At 42.6% G+C, this 24726-nt stretch overlaps 1 protein-coding gene across 1 annotated transcript in view; it reads right to left on the reverse strand.

Moving 5' to 3' along the window:
* Nucleotides 1-13794: 13794 nt before the first annotated feature.
* EXT2 (exostosin glycosyltransferase 2) overlaps nucleotides 13795-24726 on the reverse strand; it is a 180644-nt gene continuing 169712 nt past the window's right edge. The window contains exons 13-15 of the mRNA XM_008580244.1: nucleotides 23186-23314; nucleotides 20840-20922; nucleotides 13795-14574 (exon numbers count right to left, since the gene is read on the reverse strand). Of these exons, the coding sequence (XP_008578466.1) occupies nucleotides 14436-14574; nucleotides 20840-20922; nucleotides 23186-23314 (351 nt within the window). The 3' untranslated portion in view covers nucleotides 13795-14435. The remainder of the gene's footprint in view (nucleotides 14575-20839; nucleotides 20923-23185; nucleotides 23315-24726) is intronic.

Here is a 24726-nt window from a genome sequence, read left to right on the forward strand (position 1 = left end):
GCCTTTGCTGGGCACAGCCTAAACTGTCTGTTTGGTTGTTGTTGTTTGCAATAAACTCCTTCTCCTTCCTCCTCTCAACTGGAATCTGTCTGTTTTGTTCCTGACTTGTGACAGATGAAATGTGATCAGAGGGGCCTCTGAAATCTCACGTTAATTGAAGTCGGCAAAAAATACTAACAGTGCCCTTTTGAACTGCTGACACAGTACAGCATGGATTACCAGGGCTAGATTAACAACAGGTGGCTGCTGTTGCTCCTGCACAAAGAGGGGGTGCGTGGCCTGAGAGGGGCTGGGCCACAGGGCCCCACCCCCATCTTTGCCCCAGAGGACCTGCCTGCATGGCAGGCAAGCTGGGGGAGGGGCATCACAGCCCACTTCTCAGGCAACAGAGAGGGTCACAGCAGCAGCTCCTGTCCTCCCCTGCACTGGGTGTGCTCAGCACAGACTACACTTTATCGCCTTCACAGCCAACACTGCCAGCCCCTCGATGTCACCGAAGACTGTTGTTTCCAGGGGCTGTTCTGGAAGCAGGAGGAGAACCAGGGCATGTGGACCAGGCTGCTCAGCACCAAGAGCACAGGGCAGGCCTCCAGGAGAGGCAGGTTCTAGTCCCAGCTCTGCTACTTAGTGGCCCCTTTCCTTGCAGGAGGGGTGGCCAGATGATTTCTAAAGTGAGGTTCTGAAGACAGACTCTGAAGTAGGGAGGAACCCAGGTTCTGCTGCAGAATAGGTGTTTCCTTGCTTTCCAGCATGGAGGTGACTCAAGGAATAGGCAGGTAGCTCCAAGGGACCCCTGTGCACAGAGGGAGTCATTTTTGTTGACCAAACCAGCTGACTCTCAGTTCTTACATCTGAAGAATAGAAGTAAGCCGTGTCCTCACCTAGTGTTCCGCCTTGGGGAGCAGAGATTTAATGGACAGTATACGTGCATGGGTTCCTAAGCTGATGCGACAAAGTGACATGGAGAAGGATGATTATTCCTGAGTCATCCCCCTCCAACTCCCAGATGGGAGGCTAATAGAAGACTCCTTTTCATCCTCCCTTTGCAACTATTTGAACCTTGCTTTCTTGGAGCCACATCTCAGATATGATGCCTAGGGGGAGGAAATTTACATTCACTGTGGACCCAACTGGGTTTTGAGTTGGCCTGAGTGGGAACTTGTTTTAAAAAATTATACCTGTCATATGTTAGGGCTCAGGGTCGGGGTGGCACTTGGGCTCTCCACAGCAAGTCACAGGGCAGGAACTGAAGCAGAGAGAGGGAAAAGCCATGTGCAAACCATATGGAAAGCCATGGGATGCCGTCTCTACCTCACATTCCTGCTTTTTCCTGTGGGAGCTGAGCAACCCCCAAATCCTGCAGAGTCCAGATGAGTGCTGCAGCTAAAGGAGAAGACTGGCCGATGGGACCATTTAGGCATCACCAGTGACTTGGGTAGCCCATCCCTGGGACCCGGGCCTCTGGGCAGACTCTGGGAAGGACAAGGCCAGCAGGGCCTCCTCTGACTGCTGACCGTGGCTCAGCCCTTGGCTGGCTGGCCGCCCAGCACAGCTCATTGTTCCCCAAACCATCTGGGACCTCTCGTTATCCACATCACTGGACCTGCTATCTCTTCTGCTTAGAAAGCATCTCCCCTCTCCCCTCCCTGGCTCTGCTCCACCAGGCAGACTCCTAGTCATTCTGTAAGGTTTCGTCCAAATGATCACATGCTCTGTGAAGCCCTTTCTTCATGCCCCCACTCCAATTTTTACCCCAAGGTCAACTGCTGCCCGTTCTATGCTTCCATAGAACTTTTTGCAATGCCATGTCAGCACATGTAATACTGTACAAGTTATCCATGTATCTGCCTCACTTCCCCACGTGCCTAAAAGATTCTGAGAGGAGACGGGCTGTGTTCCCATCTGGATGCACCAGAGAATAGGTTCACTGAGTAATTGAGTGAATGAATGGGAAGGTGGGAATGAGATGATGTTTTATTCAGGGTGGGAGGAGGAGGATCAGAAGACACTCAGGGAGTCATTTTAGAGAGAGCCAGAAGCTGACTTGGGCCACCAGAGACCAGCCTAGAGTGAACTCAGAGACTCTGCTTGGCCATGGACCCCACCCACCCTGTTCCTCCAGGGTTCACATGTGTTCATGATGAGCCACGGCAGGAAGACTGGCCTTTTAATTTAATGTTCCTAGGATTGGGCCAGTATAAGCCAGCTCCCCAAGATAGCTCAAGGGGTCTTGTGGCCAACAGTGTTTAGCTGGGAGCTTCTCCACCTAGCTTGGACTCAAATCCCACTTTCTCCCAGTCATCCCTGGACAATCCTCATGCTCCTAACTCCTCCACTCTCAACCCCTGCTGCAGGGGCAATCTGTGGATAGCTTCTTTTCTGCCTTGGTGCCAACCCCAAAAGAAACTGCTCTTTGCCTTCAGCTTATCCTCAGCCCCATTGTTCCAGGTCTTGCTATAAGAAATGTTGCTAACCACAGGGCGCCATGGAGCTGGTTGGTCAGTGTAACAGCAGAATCCTCAGTTTGGCCAGGAGTGAGGTGGTGGTGGTACTTCTCCTTCCACAGGTCCAGACTTGCATGCTCAGCAGCTGAAGAACAATAGGCCCTCCACAAATAGTCAGTTCCCCAAAATAGAGCTGACTGCAAACTGTCTATGTGTTCACAGTGAGAAGATGCGAACTAGAGCCAGAAGACAATGGGGTGTGAGAGTTGAAATTTTCCCAAGAATTCTGTGATTCCAAACAGATTTTTTTTTTCCTTTTTAAAGCTCAACACAGACCAACAGGCTTGAGGAAGAGTGAACTTCCACAAGGAGCTTCAGTTTATAACCATGTGCACACCATGTGTTAAGGTGTTGCCTTAACTAGTTGGGAACAAACCCACTCTGGTGCCTGCATGAGATCCCCTGGAGCCCTGGGCAGGACGTGGCGAGATGTGCAGAGGATACACTGTACTTGCCAGGCCTCCGGGGATTTCTATTTCGGTTGCATCACAAGCCCCCTCCCCATCCCTTCTCTGTCCTCTACCCACAATGTACCTCTGTCATTTCTGGGCTCTTCAGGAAAGGGAGGGGCTTCCTGTTGCTATGACAATGAGGACAAGCTGCACTGCAGGGAGAGAAGGAAAAAAAAAAATGAGTGTAAGTGAGTGTTGGGAGGACCAGGGAAAGGGGTAAGAGCCTGAAGAAGGATGAAACACAAAGGCAGCCCACACCTCCTCTCCAAGATAGGTTTGGACAGAAAGCTCTGTCCAGACAAAAGCATGGAAAAGCACTGGCCAGGAAGCCATGTGGTGAGGTGAGGGACAGGAGACCTGGGCGTAAGAACTGACTTTGCAGCATACTAGCTGTTACCTCAGGCAAGCCACTAAAATGCTTTTATTTTCAATTTTTTTCACCATAAAATGGGTATAACCATTTCCTGCTTAGCTCACAAGGAGATTATGAAGTCTAAAAGAGTTAAAATATTTGAAAATAGTGAAGAGCTGTACAGATGGGAGGAATCATGCACATTGGAAGTTGGGAAGGGCCAAAAGGGGTTGAATTCCATCCAAGTGGCTAAGGGAGGGTTGCCAGAGGCCAGGCTACTGCTTCCCAAAGTGTGTCACCATTCTGTGAAGCACTGGGAACCCCTGACATTCTATTTATGGGACTGGCAGGGGGTTGGGTGTAGTGAGGGATCCGGTGGTGAGCAGTGTCTGCTTGGACTGCCATAACAAAAACCACACAGTGGGTGGCTTAAACATCAGACACTTATTTTCTCACAGGTCTGGTGGCTGGAAGTCCATGATCAAGGAACTGGGAAATCTGGTTTCTGGGGAGGGAGGCCTCTCTTTGTAGCTTACAGATGACTGCCTTCTCTCTGGGTCCTCACACGGCACTTCTGCGCACACACGTGGAGAGAGAGGGCTCTGGTGTCTCTTTCTCTTCTCATATGGACAGTAGTCCTATGGAATTAAGGACCCACAATTTTGACCTCACTTAACCTTTATCACCTCTATAACATTTAACCCTGTCTTCAAATACAGTGACACTGGGGGTTAAGGGTTCAATATATGAATTTGGGGGTGGGGCACAATTCAGTCCATGTTGTATTCTCAGTAGTTTACCATTTTTATTGCTGAGCTGTATTCCATTGCATGGATATGCCACAATTTGTGTATCCACTCACCTGTTGTTGAACGTTTAAGTTCTTTCCAGTTTGGGGCTATTACTAATAAAGCCACTATGAACATTTGTGTGCAAGTATTTCTGTGAATTCTATGTTTTCTACTATTTTTTTTAATGATGAATGGGTATGGAATTTGTTAAATGCTTTTTCAACATCTATTGAGACAATCATATGGTTATTCTTTTATTCTATTATGAATTATACTGATTTTCAAACATTAGACCAACTTTATATTCTTTAGTCATGTTGTATCATCCTCCTTGTATATGGCTGCATTTCATCTGCTAATATTTTGTTAAGGGTTTTGTGTCTATGGGGGTTATGTGTCTGTATTTTTCTTATAATGTTTTTGTTTGGCTTTAGTATCAGGGAAATAATGGCCACTTAAAATGAGCTGGGACATACTTTCTCCCCTTCTATTTTCTGAAAAGAATTCAAGTAAGATTGCTATTATTTCTTCCTTCTTTGATAGAATTCACCAGTAAAACTATGTGGACTTGGATATTTCTTTGCAGGACATTTCAAATTACAGATTTCTTTAACAGATACAGGGCTATTCAGATTTTTCTACTTCTTCAGGCAGTTTTGTAAATGTGTCTTTCATGGATTGTGTCCATTCACCTAAGTTGCAGAATTTATTGCTATAAAGGTGTTCATATTTCTGTCTTAGTCTGTTCAGTCTGCTGTAACAAAACATGTTAGACTGGGTAATTTATAAACAATAGAAATTTATTGTTCACGGTTCTGGAGGCCGAGAAGTCCAAGATCAAGGTGCCAGCAGAATCAAGGTCTGGTGAGGGCCCATTCCTCATAGATGGCACCTTCTATGGGTCCTCAGATGGCAGACGGGACAAATGAGCTCTCTCAAACCCTTTTTATAAGGGCACTAATCCCATTCATGAGGACAGAGCCCTCATGACCTAATCATCCCCTAGATGCCCCACCTCCCAGTATTACTGCACTGGGGATTAAGTTTCAACATATGAATTTTGGGGGCACACAAACATTTGAACCATAGCAAGGTACTACCTTTTTAATATGTTTAGAATCTGTACCAATGGCCTCTTTTTGATTTTTGATACTGGTAATTTGCATTTTAGCTCTTTTTTTCCTTTAGCTCTTTTTTTCCACTTTTTATTTCATTGATTTCTGCTTATCTTTATTTTTTCTACTTACTTTGAGCTTAATTTGCTCTTCTTTTTCTAGTTTCTTAAGGTAAATCTTAAATGATTTTAGACCTTTCTTTTCTAATTTAAGCACTTCAAGCCACAGATCACCCTTCCCTCTAAGTACTTCATCCTATGCATTTGGTTACAATGTTTTAATTTTCACTCAGTTCAAAATACTTCTAATTTCCTTTGTGTATTTATTAATCCATGCATTATTTAGAAATGTTATTTAACTTCCAATTTGGGGGGATTTTTCCAGATATTTGTTATTAATTTCTGATTTAATTCTACTGAGGTCAGAGAACATATTTTTTATGTTTTCAGTTCTTCTGAAATTATTGAGACTTACTTTTGGTGCAACACATTTGTGGTGAATGTTGCATGTGCACTTGAGCAGAATGTGTATTCAGCTATGGTGGATGAATTGTTCTATAAATGCCAATTAAGCCAAGGTGGTTGATACTATTGCTCAGCTTACCTATGTATTTCTGGTTTTTCTATCTACTTGTTCTAATAATTACTGAGAGGAGTGTTGAAACACCCATATATAATTGTGGGTTTTCTATTTCTATTTCAGCTGTTAGTGCTGGCTTTATATATTTTCTAACACTTTTATTTAATGAATATACATTAAGGATTACCCTGTTCTGTCTTCTTGATGAATTGGCCCCTTTATCACTATGAAATGTTCCTCTTTGTCCCTGGCAATATAATCGTTTCCGCTTTCTTATGATTAATGTTTACATAATACATCTTTTCTAGCCTTTTACCTTTTTAACTTAACTGTGCCTTATAGTGTTTTCCTGATAGACAGCATATAATTGCTCTTGTTGTTCAATTCAGCCCAATCATCTCCACCCTTTAATTACAGTGTTTAGGTCATTTACACTTAATGCAATTACTGGTACGTTTGGATTTAAGTCTACCATTTTGCTTTTTGTTTCTACTTGTCCCATTTGTTCTTTGTCCACTCTTTTTCCTTTCCTGCCTTCTTTTTGTTGAGTATTCCATCTCCAGTATTTTTGGTATTCCATCTCCAGTATTGCCTTATTAGTTATACCTCTTTAAAAAAATATTTTTAGGGCCGGCCCGGTGGCGCACTGGATAGTGCGCCACTTGGGAAGCGCGGCGGCGCTCCCGCCCGAGGGTTCGGATCCCACATACAGACCGGTTCCCGCTCACTGGCTGAGCGAGGCATGGGAGCAACACCGAGGGTTGCGATCCCGTTGCCGGTCCCGGTCCGGTACGGGGGCAACATCAGGGTAGACAGAGAAAAGGACTGGGGTCTGAGTACTGGGCCCACTTTAACATTTGCAGGTAGAGAAGAAAAGGAAGAACGAGCAAAGGAGTTGCCAGTGAATTAGAAAAAAAACCAGAAAGATGTCTGTAGTATAGATTGTGATAAATTAACAATGCATATCGTAAATACTAGAGCAACCACTAAAAATATATATATATATATATATATATATATATTTTTAGTGGTTGCTCTAGTATTTACGATATGCATTGTTAATTTATCACAATCTATACTACAGACATCTTTCTGGTTTTTTTTCTAATTCACTGGCAACTCCTTTGCTCGTTCTTCCTTTTCTTCTCTACCTGCAAATGTTAAAGTGGGCCCAGTACTCAGACCCCAGTCCTTTTCTCTGTCTACCCTGATTCTCTGGGTAATCTAGTCCTGTGGTTTTAAACCACATCCATATTTCCAATTCTAACTTTTTCCCCGGAGCTCTAGATATCCAACTGTTAAGTGACACTACCCCTTAGATGTCCAAAAGACACCTTAAATGTAACATGCCTAAAGTAGACCTCTTGATTTTTCCTTCTCAACATCTCCCTGCCCTCACCCTGCTCAGTCTGCCATATTTTAGTTAGTGATATAACTCAGTTACTTAGTACAAAAAACGTAGTTAGCTGTGAATTCTCTATTGTTTACATCTATATTCAATTCATCAGTAAATCCAATAGGTTCTACTCCCAATGTAACTTCTCATCACTTCCCCTGCTACCATCGTAGTCTAAGCCACCACCATCTCTTACTTGGGATCCCTAAAATAGTGTCCTAACTGATTTCTTTTCATTCACTCTTCCTCTCCACAAGCCTATTCTCCATATAATAGCTGAAATGATCTTTTTTGAAATACCATTCAGATATGTCGCTTCCCTGCTTTAAACCTTCCAGTGTCTTCCCATCACACTCACAATAAGCATCTAGAATCCTTTTACATGGTCCTAACACAATTTGACCCTGGCCTGCCTTTCTGACATTACCTTCTATCATTCTCTCCCCACTCAACACACTGCAGTCACACAGGAGTTCTTACTGTTCTTAAAACAAGCTGAGTTTGTCCCTGCCTGAGGGCCTTTATGCTAGCTCTTCCCTCCGCCTGGGGTCCTCATGGTTCACTCCTCTCACCATTTAGATCTGTGTTTAAATGTCACCTCTGACCAACATATCTAAAATACCTCCCTCATGCCCCAGTCATTTCCGGCTATAATATTCTGCTTTATTTTCTTCACAGCATTTATTGAAGTATAATTTGAAATTATATTCATTTACTTGTTTGGGTTGTCTTCCTTGGTAAAATGCAAGCTTGATGAAAGTAGGCACGGTGTTTTGTTCAGTGCAGCATCTTCACACCAAGAACAGTATATGGCACGTAATAAATGCTCAATATATATTTGTTAATTGAATGAATCCATTACATCAGGCTTTTTATTTTTTAAGGAAAAAGAATCTTTAGAAGTCAATAGACTAAAAACACATGAATGAAAATTTACGTTCCCCAGGTCCTTTCTCTGAAAGTGAACTAAATCTTGTTAGATGCAATTCTCTTCATTAATAGACTTCAGGTTCAGATTGTGTCCACAAAGATTTCTCTCCTCAGTGACTGACCAGACTAATCTGCCCTGAAATGTAAATAATGGTGTTTAGCCCAAGTTCTGATAGAAAATGGTATGTCCTGCTCGTAGTGTTATGGGATACTTTTGATGTGTTGTCAAAGCCTAACGGAGCCAAAAATCACTCCCTACAAAGTCTTCACTTAGAACATTTCCTAGTTCCCAAACTTCCTATAGCATATAATACACAGCACTGGGCTGCCAGATGTTTCCTTTCTATCCCAACATTGTCCCAGGTCAGCCTCTCCACTGAGATGGTACAGATGACATGAGACTAAATGGAGTATCAATCTGTTATTGACGGATATTAATCCTTACAACTTCCAAAGAAGGGCCAGAGTACAACTGGCAACTGGAGGTGCAATGAGAAGAGAAAGAAAAAATAAATAAAAATGCTTGAAACCTCCATGCATCGAGAAGACGGAGTTAACGGAATCCTCATTTGGCCAAGTTGTCAAGATATCAAACCAAACTAGTAACAACAAGGCTGTTAGGGGGAAAATTATTGGGACTATATCCAGAAAATAAGGATAGGGTATTTGGTACAGGGTAGGTAGAAGGAAGGAGATAAAGGTGAGCCCCTCAGGATCTATAGAGAAAGACTGCTGGATATCCTATAGGAGCTACCACCACCAATGCACAATTTTCGTTAATTGCCCCAATTGTGGCTGTTATCCCTTAATGAGAAACACAACTTTACTTCTAAGCAAGCCGTGAGGCTGGCAGAAAGCTGAAACCTGAAAATCAGCAGATACAGGGCTGCATACAGCCCTTTCTATTGAAATTAAGCCTCATCCAAAACACAGGGAGAAGACTCCAAATAGCTTCAGACAGCAGCCAGCCATGCAGGACCCTCCCCAGGCACCGGATGGACGCTCTCTGGGCTCGTCAAAAGAGGTCCAAATCACAAGTGCTCATTTCAATAACACAAGAAAATAAACATGGGGCTTATTTATAGCACAGGAAAGGGACTGGGGCAAAAGAACCGCTCATTTGGTAATCCAGCCTGACGGGGCCAGATAGGATCCAGACCCCCAGGCTCTCTGGCAACAGGGTAAGCAGAAATAGGGCCCAGAAGAGGGCTGGCTGCCAGCACCAACAGGTACAGTCTGGTAATCCCGGTTAAGAGAAGAGGAGATCTGATACACCATTCCATCTCACCAACTCGTGCTCTTTCTACCTCTAATTTCTGGTTGAGGAAACTAAGGTCAAGGAATGTCCAGGGTAAAACTCAAGAGAAGGTGCCATGAGAAAAGGAATTTTAAAAACTTGAATCTTCCATACATTGGAGATGGCCTTAATGGAATCTTCATTTACAGTTGGAGCTAAAACACATATGTGTAGAGTCCTGGGCCACTGATGGACTCACACCACCTAACAGCTCAAGAACTCCACTAACTGGAGCTCCTTGAGAACAGGATGGTGTATCAGTCAGTTCCATATCTCCTGGGTCTAGCACATTACCTGGCAAAGAGTAAACTTTGATGAATGAATGAACAGTTGGAATGACTAAATGACTGAATAAATATTCTCTTACCTCACTTGGATCAGTAACTAGTTGGTTGCTCTTCAGTTGTGTACACCAGAAGACCAAATGTTCCTTGAATTTATCCTTGGGTGTAGTAGCCAATGATATGAATTTGCATCTATAAACAAGAGCTCAAATAGATATATCCTAAAGGGCAGGCTCTATATGGTGGCAAGGGCTGTCTGGTGGCTTTGGTTAAGACATATTGATCTCTGCTCTTTTGCTAGCTCCCATCCCATGTGCAGTTCCTGAGAGGTTATAGAAAAGAAGGTGCATTGCTGAGGAAGCCTCTAGCAGACATATCCACCTTGTCTTCTGCATGACAGCTCTGTGCTCTTCAGGGGGAGTGGGAAGAGATGCACTCAGGGGTCCAACCAGTTGAGAGCAGAAGAAAGAAAAGCTATACCCCGAAAAGGTTGAAATTTGAGGACAAAGTGCCAGACACAGATGCGTGGAAATCTGGGGAGGGGGCCAAACTCTCCCTAGTCATCTTCCTCTGTTGCCAGCAATGGTGAGCCTGACATTAAAAAGCCATGGCACAGCATTGCCTGTACAGACCCACACACACTCCCAGGAACCCTGGAAGCCACATGGCCTAAATTTGGGGATCCCAGAGAGTTCTTTTAATTGAGGTGGAAGAGAGATTGTGGGTTGAGCTTAGAATGCTCTCACCCAGTCTTCAGATGAACTCACAGCTCCCACCCTAAAGAGGGAAAAACCTTAATATTTAGAGTGGGTCCTGCCTGCCTGACTTTCCTCTGCCAGAAGTTAAAAGAAGCCTGTTCACAGATGCTCAAACCATGCGTGGTGATACAATGGGGCCAAATGCTGCCCCTGGTTTTACTCAGAAGCAGAAAATGGGTGAGTTCCAACCACTGGCCCTGGATAGGAGCCCCAGGGCTTGGACAGAGCTCTGGGGTGAGGTGGGCAGGGACAAGCCCCACAGGTTTCATATGCCTCCAGGCCCTGCTGTGAAAAGCTGAAATTGCTTCCAAAGTCTCCCTGGATGGGAGTTGCCTGCCAACATGGTCAGCACTCCTGCCAGAACTGCTCCTCAGGAAGCAGCTGGAAGAGGTTTGAGGCGAATTGAGCATTCTCTGTCTCTTTGTGTCAGAGCTGCTTGGGGAAGAGCCTGCTGTGGCTTCTTTTGCTGTGACAGAAGACTACCCGGGCCACAAGAAATGGAAAAAGCAGCCTACCCCAAAAGAAGCTACTGTCCCCAAAGCAAAAGAAACCCACCAGGCTCAGGACAGGTTGCTGACAGGGAACCTCCAACACCCAAAAGCTTTTGGCCTCTCAGCGGGATCCCCTCAGGATCTTCTCCAGGAAGAGCCTTACTAGAACCCAGCCACTTCCCAAACCCGGTCTCTGCTTCATCTACTTCTTGATTCTACCTTGGCTCAAAACCATCAAAGGTTCTTGGATTTTAACCCAAAATCATAACTTTATAACCTGTGGTTAGAAACCTGCTATATTTCAGGGATAAGGATACTCTAGCCTCCTTGCTGGCTTGGTTCTTCTGAGGAAGAAGCTGGAATCACATGGCGATCAGAAACTTCTTTGGCCAATGACAGCAAAGAGGGAGCTTGTCTGTGCTCCCAGTCCTGGTCAGCACAGACCAGTATGATGGCCACTTTTTTCCCAAGCCAGCAGAGAAACTGGCACCTAAAAACCACAAGTTCAAAGCACAGTTGGAAGTATATGAGGCTTCAGCAGAGAAGCCAGAGAAGTCAGAGTTTTGAATTTGATGACACTAAGGAGAGGAGACAACAGAACATCACTGGCAGGAAAGAGCCAGAGATTTTGAAAACAAAAGTTGCTTTAATTTTCCCCAAAATGGAGGTTTTTGCTTAAGCATGTATGAGGCTTGGTAAAATACATGAGATAAAAATATTAACAACTATCTAATGTTTATTAGTAAAAAAAAGTATTTCCAACCCCGGCATTCCAAGTGGGCCCCTTCAAGTGAGGTCCCTGGGGGTACAGGCAATGGCTCAGGGCACACACTTGGGCCAGAGCCAGTTTATCTTCTCCATAGGCCAGTAGGATGCAATTTCTTTAAAAAGATTTCTTAATCTAAAACCAGCTGTTGTCTGCTGTAGGCCAGCACATGACATCTTATTTAGCATTATTGTTTCACTTTTGGAACGAGGCTCTGTGGCATCCCAAGGGTAGATGATCCTGACCCAAGTGTATGGGTGGGGCTTGCTGGTTAGCAGCTAAGAAGTTCATTAACAAGGATGTGAAGTCCTTAGCTCCTCTGAATCCAAGAGTCATGATCACTTGCTATATTCCTGTCCTGAATTTCTACTGTGCCTGTTCCACCTGTCTGTTCATAGGGTAGACCCTTTGAGGCGTGTCTCAAGCACATAGGCTATAATACTCCTCCTATAATATACGCTGTTTTGTGCTGTGTTGTAAGATCTAACCCCCAATATTTCTGGGAGGAGTGAGGTACTTTAAGTGGAATTTTAATGTCCTTAAAGCCCAATGACTCTTAAGAAGGTGATAAAGTCACACAGCTTCCTGGAGCTCCTAATGATCTCAGATTAAAAAGTTCTTCTTCCAAAATCAAAGGACTAACAAGGTTTAAAAAAAGAAAAGCAATTTACCTTTGGAGAAGGAGACCTGGATTAGAGACCAGCCACTAAAGTGGTGTGCTCAGTGCTGAGCAGAAGGGCAGAAGGACCTGAATCTGGGCTGAGGGCAACATAACGCATGCAAAGTGCTGGCTCAGTTCTTGGCTTCTAGCAGGGATTCAAGCATGAGGCCCTCCCCCATACCTGCCCCACAGCTTGGAAAACAAGCTAGAGAACCCCTAGAAAGGTTAGAGGTACTCACTGTTTTTGTCAGCTTCTGGTATCAGGGTGACAACAGAAATCCCTTTCTCTTGCTTTCTATCATACCATCCCCAATATTCTGAAATGAGACCAAAATGCCTTCCCATATCTCCTACTAACTAGAACATATTATCCAAATCAAAAGTATTTACTAAGCACCTGTGTTTGCAGCTGTAATACACTGAACATATCACAGCTCCAGCGTCTATCTGCAAAATGAATGAACTGGACGAGTTGATCTCTTGTCCTTCCAGCAATAACAGTCCATGATTCTATCACTCCTTAATATGAAAGAAGATGAAACTCTTGTGATCTCCACTTTCAATTTTGCTACTTCTGAAATTTTTCTTTGACCTCTCAAAGTATGTGGGAACACATTGAAGTGACTCTTGTTATAACTAAAGCATAATAACTGCTCACCTTCATGTCTTTCAACAGAACAATGGGTGGTGTATGAGTGACTCTGACTGGCATACAACTAGTTTTCAGTAATTATATCCATATTCTAAGCAAATTGTTTTATATTTTGTGTTCTGGGGACATATGTTATGGCTAAAGCCCCAACTGTGGCTAATCTTAATATTAGAGCCAGATAAATCTGTTTCGAATCCATAACATTTAACATTTGCCAGAGTAGATTTGTTCATCAACTGGGCTTAAAGAGGTATAATTCACACACGTGCAGTATTACTAAATGCTGAAATTTAATGATTTAAATATACCAGCAACTGTTGCAAAGCAGTTGTTATAGCAGCATTTAACGTTAGCCAGAACCTCCCTGGCTAATGTTAAGTTTATACCAAAAGAATGAGGGAAATTTCAGCATCCCCTTGGGGTGGGGGGTCACAACTCCCTCAACTTTTACAACGTAGTACCAGCTATAGCAACTCAGCATATGGCTATTAGAGGCCTTCTGTTTTTCCCTGAGAATACCTATAGAACATTGATTCAGGAAGAAAATGGGTTCTTTCAGAGGTTTTTAGAATTATCTGCTCTTAGAATGTTTATGATCTGGGACCTTCTTACGCTTGATGCACATGGGACCAGATATTCCTCCGGGCTATGTGTTCTCGCAGACAAGGGCAGATGACTGTCATTAGGCCAGAAGATGGAGTTCAATACACAACAGAAGAAAGATGGTTCCCTGAACTATCAAGAATCAGTGTTGAAGACACAGTAGGAAAAGGAATAAAAAATAATTTTAATCATATCAAAAAGCCAACCAAAGAGGACTAGTTCATGAACTGACGGAATCCTGACCCAGCAGTCGGTGCTCCGCTCTTCCTCTGTATGAACCCAGCACCCCAGGTCCCAAGGTTTATATTAAATCCCACTACGCTGTTTGGGTTTTGCACCAAATTCTGGGCTTGGCTGTTCCTCCAAAGAACTCACTGATGTGAAATAACTAAAAGTGAGGTACACGGACCTTTTACACGACTCCCTGAACCTAAAACAGGCTGACAGGTTTCTCTTCCTCCAGCAGTCTCAGTCAGTGAAGTTTCCTTCCAGATTGTTATATTGGAACTGAAAACGAAGGGAGCCTGAGATGGATTTAAATCTGGAGCATGCCACAAAGGCTTCCATTTGGCATTTTCAAAAGAACCTATCGGAGGTCATAAGAAACACAAGAACAGAGGCTGTACAGCTCAACGTGTTTAGGTATTCTTTCCAGGTTCCTGTTCTTGAGGAAGTGGGTTGGTTGGGTATATGCCAAGATCCAGCCTAAACCCCCCCTACCCTGAGAGAAGAGTGCTGGGAAAGGAGGCCTCATTCTCTTCTTCTATCCAAGCCTCATATTCAGACCTCCACCAATGACATGTTTCATAAGCTGCCGATGTTAGGGAAGCTCTTCAGTTTCTCAGGAAAGTCGTCTTTATACAGGACAGGGTCAGCTCGATGTTCCACCACCTTGAGAGGCATGGTCCCAAAGACTGAAGCAAACTTGTTGATGCACTCAGATCTGCAGGATTTGGGAGGGAGGGGAGTTGAGCAGGATGAGGGGGAGGGGAGCAGGGAGAAAAGAGAAAACGTTTAAGAGGCTGAGAGATGACATACCTACATAATGTTCAGTGTCAACAAAAGGAACTCAAGTATCCTCTGCCCACTCCCAGGTTCAGAAAAAGGTTGAAGGTGTGGAGAAAAGAGGTGACCTGGGGCACTTTGACTATGAGTTCAACAGGAGAAAGTGAACAGGGGATGCTGTTTGGAGGCCAGGGGCCTGCAGAGGTCAGAATATCTTTTCCCTTCCCCCTTAAATTCCAGTCATTCTTCCAGCTCAGTACAAGCAAGCCTCAAACCAAGGTGGATTAGCTGCCAACAATTCTTAACCCCATCTCTGCCAGCTAAAGAGCAGGCAAAGGATGAAAAGGAAAAAGCCACTTGGATCTGAGCTCCAGCTTACTGAAACTGAAAAGGCAGAGGGGAGAGCCTCCCATGAAGCAATGGAAGGCAAAGGAAGATGATGGGGCAGAGAACCGAAATTTCAAGCAATAAGCACTTCATTCATTCAACCAACACTTATGGAGGGCCTGCAAGTAACAATCCCTAGGAATGACAGTCGGCATGCACGAGCTGTTCTGTGAGAGCTGAGGTTCACATGGGACTGTTTTCACAACTTTTATAATGTTAGTTGCTCCCATGCTACAAGCAGCAACAATCAGCTGAGTGACACAGCAGCAGGGCGCTGCTGGAGGACAGAGAGGCCAAAGCCCTCACCTCTGCCCCACCTCCAGAGCCTGGTGTGCAGCCTCCTAGAGGTCAGGAACAGGGCTGGTCAATCGGGCCAACTGAGCATGTCAACTGGCAAGGAGGACGCAGTGGCACTAGACCAGAGGGGAAACAAGCCGAGCTGGGAAGAGAGCTTTTGGAGTCAAGGGGATCTCAAGATAGAGGTCAGTACTCTCCCTGCTCAGTCAGGCCTGTGGTACCTGAGAGAGCTACAGTAGGAACAAATTAATCAGAGGCAGAACCATTTCTAAAAAGTTAGATTAAACCTGAAACTACAGGGCTTTGGAAACTAGGCTCTGTGAAATACATTTGCTTTATAAATGTTAGTATACTCCACAATTTCCCGAGTAGGAGGTGAATTTCAAGACAAACCAGAAGTCATCTCTCTGTCCTCAGAGATACTATAAAGACTTGTTACAAATTATTTTATCAAAAAGTTTTTATTCAAGCACTTGGGCTTGAATAAAAATCAATTAATAAAGAAGACTGTCACTATCAACTCTTTTCTCTTGGTCATTATGTTTCTAAAAAAATTTACTATTTCACTTTGAACTTTCAGCTAATAATCTCATTGTGCCCATCAATACCACAAATCAACAACTACTATTTACTGTATGTTTCAGGCTGTGTTAAAAGTGCTTTACATGTATGAATAAGTTACTTAACCCTCACACTACACTATGGGGTAGGTCTTACTATCATTCCCATTTTACGGTGGGAAGACTGAGACACAGACCAACTAAGCAGCAGGTCCAAAGGTCAAATCTCTAGGACCCAGAGCAAAACCCAGGCATTCTGTCTCCTGAGGGTAAAGTCTTAATTATGAGACATAAAATTTACATATTAACATAATTCTAGGGTCCAATGGAAGGTGCTGGAAATTAACAACTGTTGAGCACCTACTATGTGCCAGATAATTTACACATATATCTTACTGATTCCTTAAAGTATTCCTCCCCATCCCCATCCCCTTGCCCAAGGGTTGGATTTATAGTAGCCTCATGTTATGGATTAAGAAATTAGTGTTCAGAGAGGTTAAGTAACTTGCCCAAGGACCCAAAGCCAGAAAGTGGTGGGACTGGGCTTCAAAGCCAGGCTTGCACTGGCGATAGAAACTTTGCTGTTTCTTCATTGCACTCTTCCAGATCTCATTAGTAACTGATTCCCTCTTGCTGGCAGTTTTTTGAGAATCAGGAAGTGGTGGTCCTAGGTTCCAAATTAAGGGGAGATGGGAAAAGACTGACATTTTAACAAAATTGCATGGAGCAAGCATTGGACAACAGCTTCCGTCTCTTCAAATTATGGGGCCAAAGCAGTGGCAAAGTCAAATCTCTCCAAGGTTTTACTTTTAGACAGTTGTTCTGCCTGTAAACATGCACAGATTTGTCTAGTTTCCAGTTAGTACACACATGAACCCTGGCCAGGGAAGCCTGGCCATGCCCAGCACAGGTACTAACCAGCAAGTACATATTAAAGAAGAATACTGGTTCTTGGCAGGGGATAGTGGCTACACGACCCCGTGGAGAGTATTGAGGACAATATCTCCTATAATTGGATTTGCCAACAGGGCATGGACCCCAGGCAAGAAGCCACTGGGACTCAGGCCAGCTTGACTTGCTGACAGCTACCCCTGGCTAACCCAGGTCCAGCGTGTGCTGCTTTCTCTTTCACACAGACCTGTACAGGAAAAGCAGAGAAGCAGCTGGCCCACTGTGAATGGGAAAGGTCCTTAAGTCTCCTGCCAGGTAATGACAATGTTTCTTACTTGCTTTTCACACAGAGGATCTGGGATGTGGAACAGGTTCAGGTGGATAATGTGCTTGGCTGCTTGCTGAAGGCCCACCTGAGTTGTTCCATCAGGGTCCAGCTACGCTGGCAGTAACTGTCCTCCTGCACTGGTTTTCCAACCAAGTATAAACACACTTCAAACTGTCAGGGGCTATCTCTGAAGTGACAGAAGTGTCTGGGGAAGAAAGGACGAATGGTTTTCTATTTTCCTTTCAAACACATACCATTGCCGCAGTAACCAGGAGCCTTTGGGACTAATGCTGGGGAAATTGGGGAGGAAGCTAACATTGCCAGGCACTGTGCCACAGGCTTGCATGTATTACTACTTCATTCATCCCCAGCGCATAACACAGTGTTGAGTACAAAGACACTCAAATATTTTGTTGAACCTATGAATGAACATTGTAAATTGATAGATGTTAATATCCCCATTTTAAGAGATGAAAAAAGATTAAAGTTCAGATAAGGTAAGTCAATTTCCTTAGGTCAGACAGCTAATAAGTGGCAAACTCATAATTTGAACAAAGATTGGCATGAATCAAAATGCTATGTTCTTTTTCCTAAATCAATGCTGTCTGCCCTGACCTTGGTAAAGATGCTGGTCAAAATGAACAGCTACAAATTTTTCTGGTTCTTAAAGAACTAATAGCAGATGCTGGAAATGGATGCTGGGTAATAACAGCTCCTCTCCTACACAACTGTGATTTCTGATCCCAGACCCCCAACATGTGAAAAAATAAGCTTATTGAACCACAAAATCCAACACAAGGTCAAGCAGTTACCTGCTTTCACTGTTTTGCGTAAAATGTGTAGCCTGCAAAGGAAACTATTAAAAAATAAAACAAACAAACAATTCTCTTGGTCGACCCAAGATGGCTTAAGTCATGTCTTCCTCCTCCCAATTTATGTCCCTCATTTAATAATTTAGTGACTCAATCTTTAATACAAATAGTTTTGCTCCCAGTTGCTAATTCACTTATAGACGTATTTCCTTCTACTTTCTATTAAATTTCTCAAAAGGGCAGTTTACATCCACTAACTCTCCTTCCTCACCACTGACTCATACTCTATATAGCCCTTTGGCTTCATCACTGTACAAGGGTACTTCAAAGAGTTCATAGAAAAATTCGTGTTATCTTTCAATTCTATTTTTCCATGAACTTTCTGAAGTACCCTTGCATGACATTATTTTTTTTTCAGGTTACCAATAATCATTTAATTCAAAGACCTTTCCCCGGTCTGCGTGTTCCCTGCTTCTAAGCACCGTATATCCTGGTTCTCTCCTGGCCTCTCCAGTGGTTGCTTCTCTGTTTTCGGTTACTCTGTCTCCTAAATGTCAGAATTTCTTGATTCTGCCCTTGACTTTTCTTTGGTCAACTGCCGTCTCTGGGCACATGACTTCCAAATACCTATATTTTAAAATTCCTCCTAAAGTTCTAGTTTTACATTTCCAACAGACTGCTTCATATATACATATGCATATATCAGGTAAGACCCCCAAATTACCTACCTTCTCCACTGTTACCCATCATTAAAATCTCTTCCTGCCCTCACTAGTTACACTGTTAAAGGTACAACCATCCACCCCAACCCCTCCACTAATCAACACCTCCTCCTAACTATATTATTCACGCTGTTAAAGGTACTACCGTTCCTCTTGCCTCAAAATTATCTCTGTCGACTCCTTTCCCAGAACCTCCCATGTCTATCTAGTTAGAAACCAAGTTCTGGCACATCTTCCTTTGGAAAAAAACTTCTTGCAATTTAATTTGTTCCTTCCTTTCCACACTCAGCTTATTTCAAGGCATCTAACCGACTTTCCTTCTCTAATCTCTTCACCCTTCATCTCATCCTGTGCACTACTTCCAAATTAATCTCAAAGCAATACTTTGGTCAAGTTAGTCTCAGTTCAAAAACCCTTTATGGCGTACCAGAGCCTGAAGGAAAAAATTCAAGCTCCTTAATTGGGGATTGAAAGTCCTTTGTAGTCTGGCATTAACAGGCTAGAATTCCATGCTGTGGCCAAATTGAACTTCTTACTGCTTGCCAAATAAACCTTTAACTTGCTGATCAGGCACCTTTGACCATCCAGTTACCCCTGCCTAGTATCTTCTCTTCTTGCCCAGTTTCACTGGTTGAGGTCCTAGTAATTTTTGAAGGTTCCCGCCAAGTGTTCTCTCTCTTACTAACATTTAGGCAGTTGTCTATTTTATTTTCAAAAGTCTCTTCCAAAGAGGAAGCCTCCATATCTCCCTTAGGTATTCTGTTCAGTGATTGATAAGTTTTATTATATTATTAATAATTAATAATTATTAACAAATAATAATTAAGATTAACAAAATATTATTAATAGTTATTAAACACTGAAAAAAATCTTAATTGTCAGGTCAACTTTTCTCCCTACATTTCCTTTCCTGGACCAGATATCCCCACCATTTTAACTCAGCCCAATCAATAACCACTTAGCTTAATGCTAGGAATTCTCCCCAAACACAGAGAATAGAGTAGTTTAAATAACAATTTCATGTACTCCAATAGAACTGCTGTTGGGGTGTCTTCCAAATGAGCTATGACGATTAATGTCACTGCCCTTAACTATGTAATACTTACGATTATCAGTGACAGATATTTTCAAATTCACAGTAATATATTATTTCACATCAACAGTTGGTAAAAGTCATGTCATTTGGGTAAGATATTTATATACAAAAGAGGTAGAGAGATTATTTAAAGAGTAAGAAGGAGTAAAGCTTTATAGAATTGAGACCAAGTGAAAAAACTTTCTGTACAAAAAATCCTCCAGGCTTGAAGGATTTCAACATGGCTGATAGGTTTCAGAACCGAATTCTGCAAGCAGATACATATGTGATCTGTGGAAACTCCAACTAAATACCTCATTCTAAAAGGCTACTGTAACATTCTCTGAGTGCATTTTTGTCCCTTGACAATAATGCTACTGGGATATCAGAGTGTGCTGTTGCGTGTAAGAAGCTGCCTTTTGAAAGAATTAGATTTGATTTAGACACATTGAAGCTTAGGGACTTCTGGGGTATAAGTGAGAACCATTAGGTCTAGTACCAGATTATAACAGCCTGAAGGGAAGACACACATCTCCCATTCCTTTTATACTCACCTACAAGGCCTAGAGTTACCTTCTACCCAAAGGTGTGCCTGTTGAGTATTCGACTGGCTCGAAATAAAGGGGGAACTTCAGAGTAGCCCTGCCCCTCTCCCCCCGTGATGTAAAGAGCTTTGCTTTCAATCCTGTTCTTGGCAGTTGTTTTAGTAGTGTCAGCAAAGGTAATTTGTCCCTGGTGGGTTTGGTTTAATTCTTTCTAATCAAACTTTTACTATAACATGGAGATATTACCCTGAAAAACAATCCAGTATTTCCTTGGAATTAACTAGCTTCCACTCAGATGAGTGTAGATGGTTAACTGCTTAGTCCACGTGGAGAATCAGGCTTCTGGAGCTTAAGGCCAGCTATATTTTTAAGACCCTTCCAGCCATCACAAATTGAGTGAGTAGCATTCCACATTAATTCTTTGGGTGACCTGGGCTTGAACTAAGCCAATTCCCACAGTACAAAAGGAGGTGACTATGGCTACCAGCTGCTGTCCTTACATCTCCAATAAAGTCCCATAAACAGGCCCAAGGCAGGAAATGGGGATCAGAAGCCAGGGCGGACTTTTGGTTGGAGGCTCACTCACCTCTCCACCATGTGTGTCTGGTCTAGTGAAAGCCCATCAATGGCTGTGCACTCAGGACACTTGAATTTCTTCCGTGGAGTAACCTGCCAGAGGAGCACAAAAACATACCTGGATGTCAGTGCCAAGGACAATAAAATCATGCTTGTGACGCCACTCTGCATGCTTCCGTGCTGTAAGCTGAGATGTTTGCTCTCCCTACACGTGCGCATGAACACACACACATGCACACACACACCTCACCATTCCTCCATTCAATTCTGTCTGGCTCAGCCAACAGCAGAATTCACAAGGGCCCAATAAAAAAGGCTTGGAGGGCTTTTGCCTTCTGTAACTGGAAAGAAGTGGTGATGACAAGCTCTTTAATTCCTGTTTAATGACTGTTTTCTCACTGCCAAGGTCCTTGTATAAACACCATTTGTTCTTGCAGCCATAAGGGCGATGAAATACGGCTTCCCATAACTTTCACCGTAACCTTAGTTCCAACAGGCACTCTTTCTCCTTCTTCCAGCTGATGGCAGATGCTAGGAAAGCACCATGCTCTTGAAGATGCCAGGTTGTTTTGCAATTTCCCTTGAGTCAAGAAAAAAATCCAATGGTCCTTCACTCTCTGAATCCTTTTCCTAACCTCCCCCTCCACAACCTTAAACTTCTAGTGATCTTTCTAGCAAACTCAGGGGAGGCTGCTATCCTAACCTAGGGAAAATAAACAGTGAAGGGATGGGAGAGACAGAAAGCTAGATACCAAAGGTAAGGCTAAGAAGCGCAGAGACACTAGGAATTACTGTCCAGAGTAAGTAGCCACATCTAGAAACACGCTGAAGCATGCTGAAAAGCAAATTTGGGGATGGGGGGTCCTTTAAAAACACCCCTCACAATTTACATTCTTTAATTTTTCTTGTAGTCAGCTATTCACTGAATTATTTAGAGAGCTGGGGGATAGGGTGGGGGTTGGGGCAAGTTTATCGAGCACAGATAGTGATTTTTCCACTTTCCATAGGCACTTTCATTTAATCTGGTTTCTCTCATCAATGAATAACATGAGGAATCAGTGAGGAATGCCATATCATGCTTCCAGTATAATCCCTTCTAATATTCTGCGGGGAAAGGCAGGATTCCTTAGGGAACTGGCATTGCCCATTTTCACACATGGAATTCTAATCTAGAAGGAAAAAGTCAAGATGATTCTACCCATATAAAGAAGTACGCTATCTCTACATATCTAGGGATATGATTTGAGCAAAGTCTAAATTTCAAGAATAAATAGGTATCTTTTTTTTTTTTTTTTGTCTTTTGTCTTTTTCCATGTCCGGCAACGGATCGCAACCCTCAGTGTTGCCCCCGTACCGGACCGGGGACCGGCAACGGGATCGCAACCCTCAGTGTCACGCCCATACCGCGCTCAACCAGTGAGTGGACCGGTCTCTATATGGGATCCGAACCCTCAGCGGGAGCGCTGCTGCGCTGCCAAGCACCGCACTCTACCAAGTGCGCCACCGGGCTGGCCCTGAAATTTCTAATAGGTATTTCTTTTGGCCTAGGGGCTTTGTGAGAAAATTACAGAGACATTAAGATGCTGTGAATTGAGAAAGTTTGTAAACTCTGGACTAGAGCAATACAAATTATATCCAATGGGCAATGCCAGGTGGGTTTCAATGGCTCCGGCTCATTGTTCAGAAAAAAAAAGGTGGTTAAATCCTCCCTCCTTTTCCCATACCAGCTGGGACACTGCTCCCTGTATTTTCCCTGTTCCCACATAAAATGAGGATTTCTAGTCTGAATGATTTTTATTAATGCTATCTTTTACAGATAGAAAACCTCTCATAGGATCTTTATGTATTCTCAGCTTTTAACATGTCACGGGAAAGATATTATTAAAAACTTGTAATCGATATTTAAAAACAATGTTTAGGGCAATTACAGTTACATAATTATACAAGTCATACTATCTTCTCACCATCTACGAAAAAATTGGCTATCCTAAGAAAGATGAAAATTGTATCCTTACTAACAGAACTAGATTGCAAATCAGCTTTGAGAATAAAATTAAATATTTTCTTAGAATATGATTTATCAATTGATCATCACAGCCTTTATCTCTGATACTGAAAGTTAAAAACTGTAACTAAAGAAACTGTATGAAAAAATAAAACATGTTTAAATCATCAAAACCTAGCTTCAATTTTCAAATGTGATAGCATCAATCATTGAATCTTAAACTTTTAAAAGGGGAGCTCAAAGTTCATCTAGTCCAACACTTCATTTATAATAGCAAGAAATTCTTAAGCTCAGAGAATACAGATTTACTTGCCCAAGATCACAACACAAGTGAGTGGCAGAGCCTCCTACCTTGATGACAGCTTTCCCTGTGATGTTAGCCACCAGGAAATTCATGGCAATGTCTTCACAGTTCATGTGAGCATCCACCCAGTTCTTGATATCCCCAGGCATCTTGTAGGTGTACAGGTAATTAAAATACTGTCAAAAAGAAGAAACATTCAAACTGCAGTTTCTTTTGGCTGATAAAGGGCAACTTAGTCATAGCATGGGGAAAAGCTTTCTCTCCTAAGATTAATCGCAGCACTGTACCAATAGAAAGGACAAGTGCAAGTATTAGAATGCTTTTGGTCAAGTGACCAAGCATCTTTAATGTGGTCATTCTTTTGTAAAGCTTTCTGCTTTTTAGAGTAGAACAAAAATGAGGCAGCTCTGAAACTACCATTACCTATATATATGAAATAGTGTAAAACTTAACGAGTCCAAAAAGAAAAGAAAAGTGCACACAGTCTACTACCATAAATCCCAAGAATTACAAACCTTAGTTTTTTTTCTGTTTTTTTTTGGCTAAAAATAAAAACCTGTTTCTGGATCTAGAGCCCTGAAAAATATAAAGGTAGCAAAGCTGAGCTAACACAAGCAATTTATATAAATATAGCTACATTAAATTAACTGTGCTAAGTTGAACAGATCTTTCTTCTGATTTCAGTTCCTTATGCTACTGCTGACAACAGACGGGTTATTATTATTTATTAAACCATACACTCCTAGGGAGCACTCTATCATTGAACCAAATATTCTAAAATCAAATGCACATTCTCTCATCTCTCCCTAATAAAAAAAAAGTCAAAAACATAAAGTGATTACTCTGAGAAGAAAGTAAAAAAGGCGAATAAATATACAAAAGGAATTTCAACCTTACTAGTAATCAAATCAGAGTTAAAATATGTTCATTTTTACTTATCAAAATAATTTTTTTTTTTTTTACATATTTTATCAAAGGGAGAGTATGGTGAGACAGTTTGATATTTTGTTGGTGGAGTGCAAATTGGCACCAGAAATACTGAAACCAATAGACTATCTTATATATAAACACCAAAATGTTCATTCCTTTTGATATAATAATTCTATCTAAGAATCTATCATAATGGTCATGAGTACAGTTATGAACCCCCATCAATAGAGAAACAGTTATACATGATTTATGGAACATTAATATAATGGTATATTAGCAATTATGCTAAGTAACAGTTTACGAAGAAATGTTAAAGACATGAGAAAGGTGCACGCTAGTGCCGTGGGAGAGAGGCCGGGCGTCACAGGTCCTGGCAGGGAAGAAGTTCTGAAGCACAAATGCCTGGATGATTGTCTGCGACATGTATCTGTAAGAAGATTTGACTCGTTTAATCTGTTCTCAGTAACAGAAGCCAAAAAAAGGGAAAGTGAAGAGGAGGTTGGTACGTGGGTTCAATATGCAAGTGTCTTCTATCCTGAATACAGTATCTCCTTAAGGCATAATAGTGGATCCTTGAATGTTGAAGATGTTCTTACCAGCTTTGACAATACAGGAAATATTTTTTAACTAAGATTCTAAGATGGCGACGGGTCTGGAG

This window comes from Galeopterus variegatus, unplaced genomic scaffold (assembly GCF_000696425.1).
Source record: "Galeopterus variegatus unplaced genomic scaffold, G_variegatus-3.0.2 Scaffold2047, whole genome shotgun sequence".
NCBI classification, from domain to species: Eukaryota; Metazoa; Chordata; class Mammalia; order Dermoptera; family Cynocephalidae; genus Galeopterus; species Galeopterus variegatus.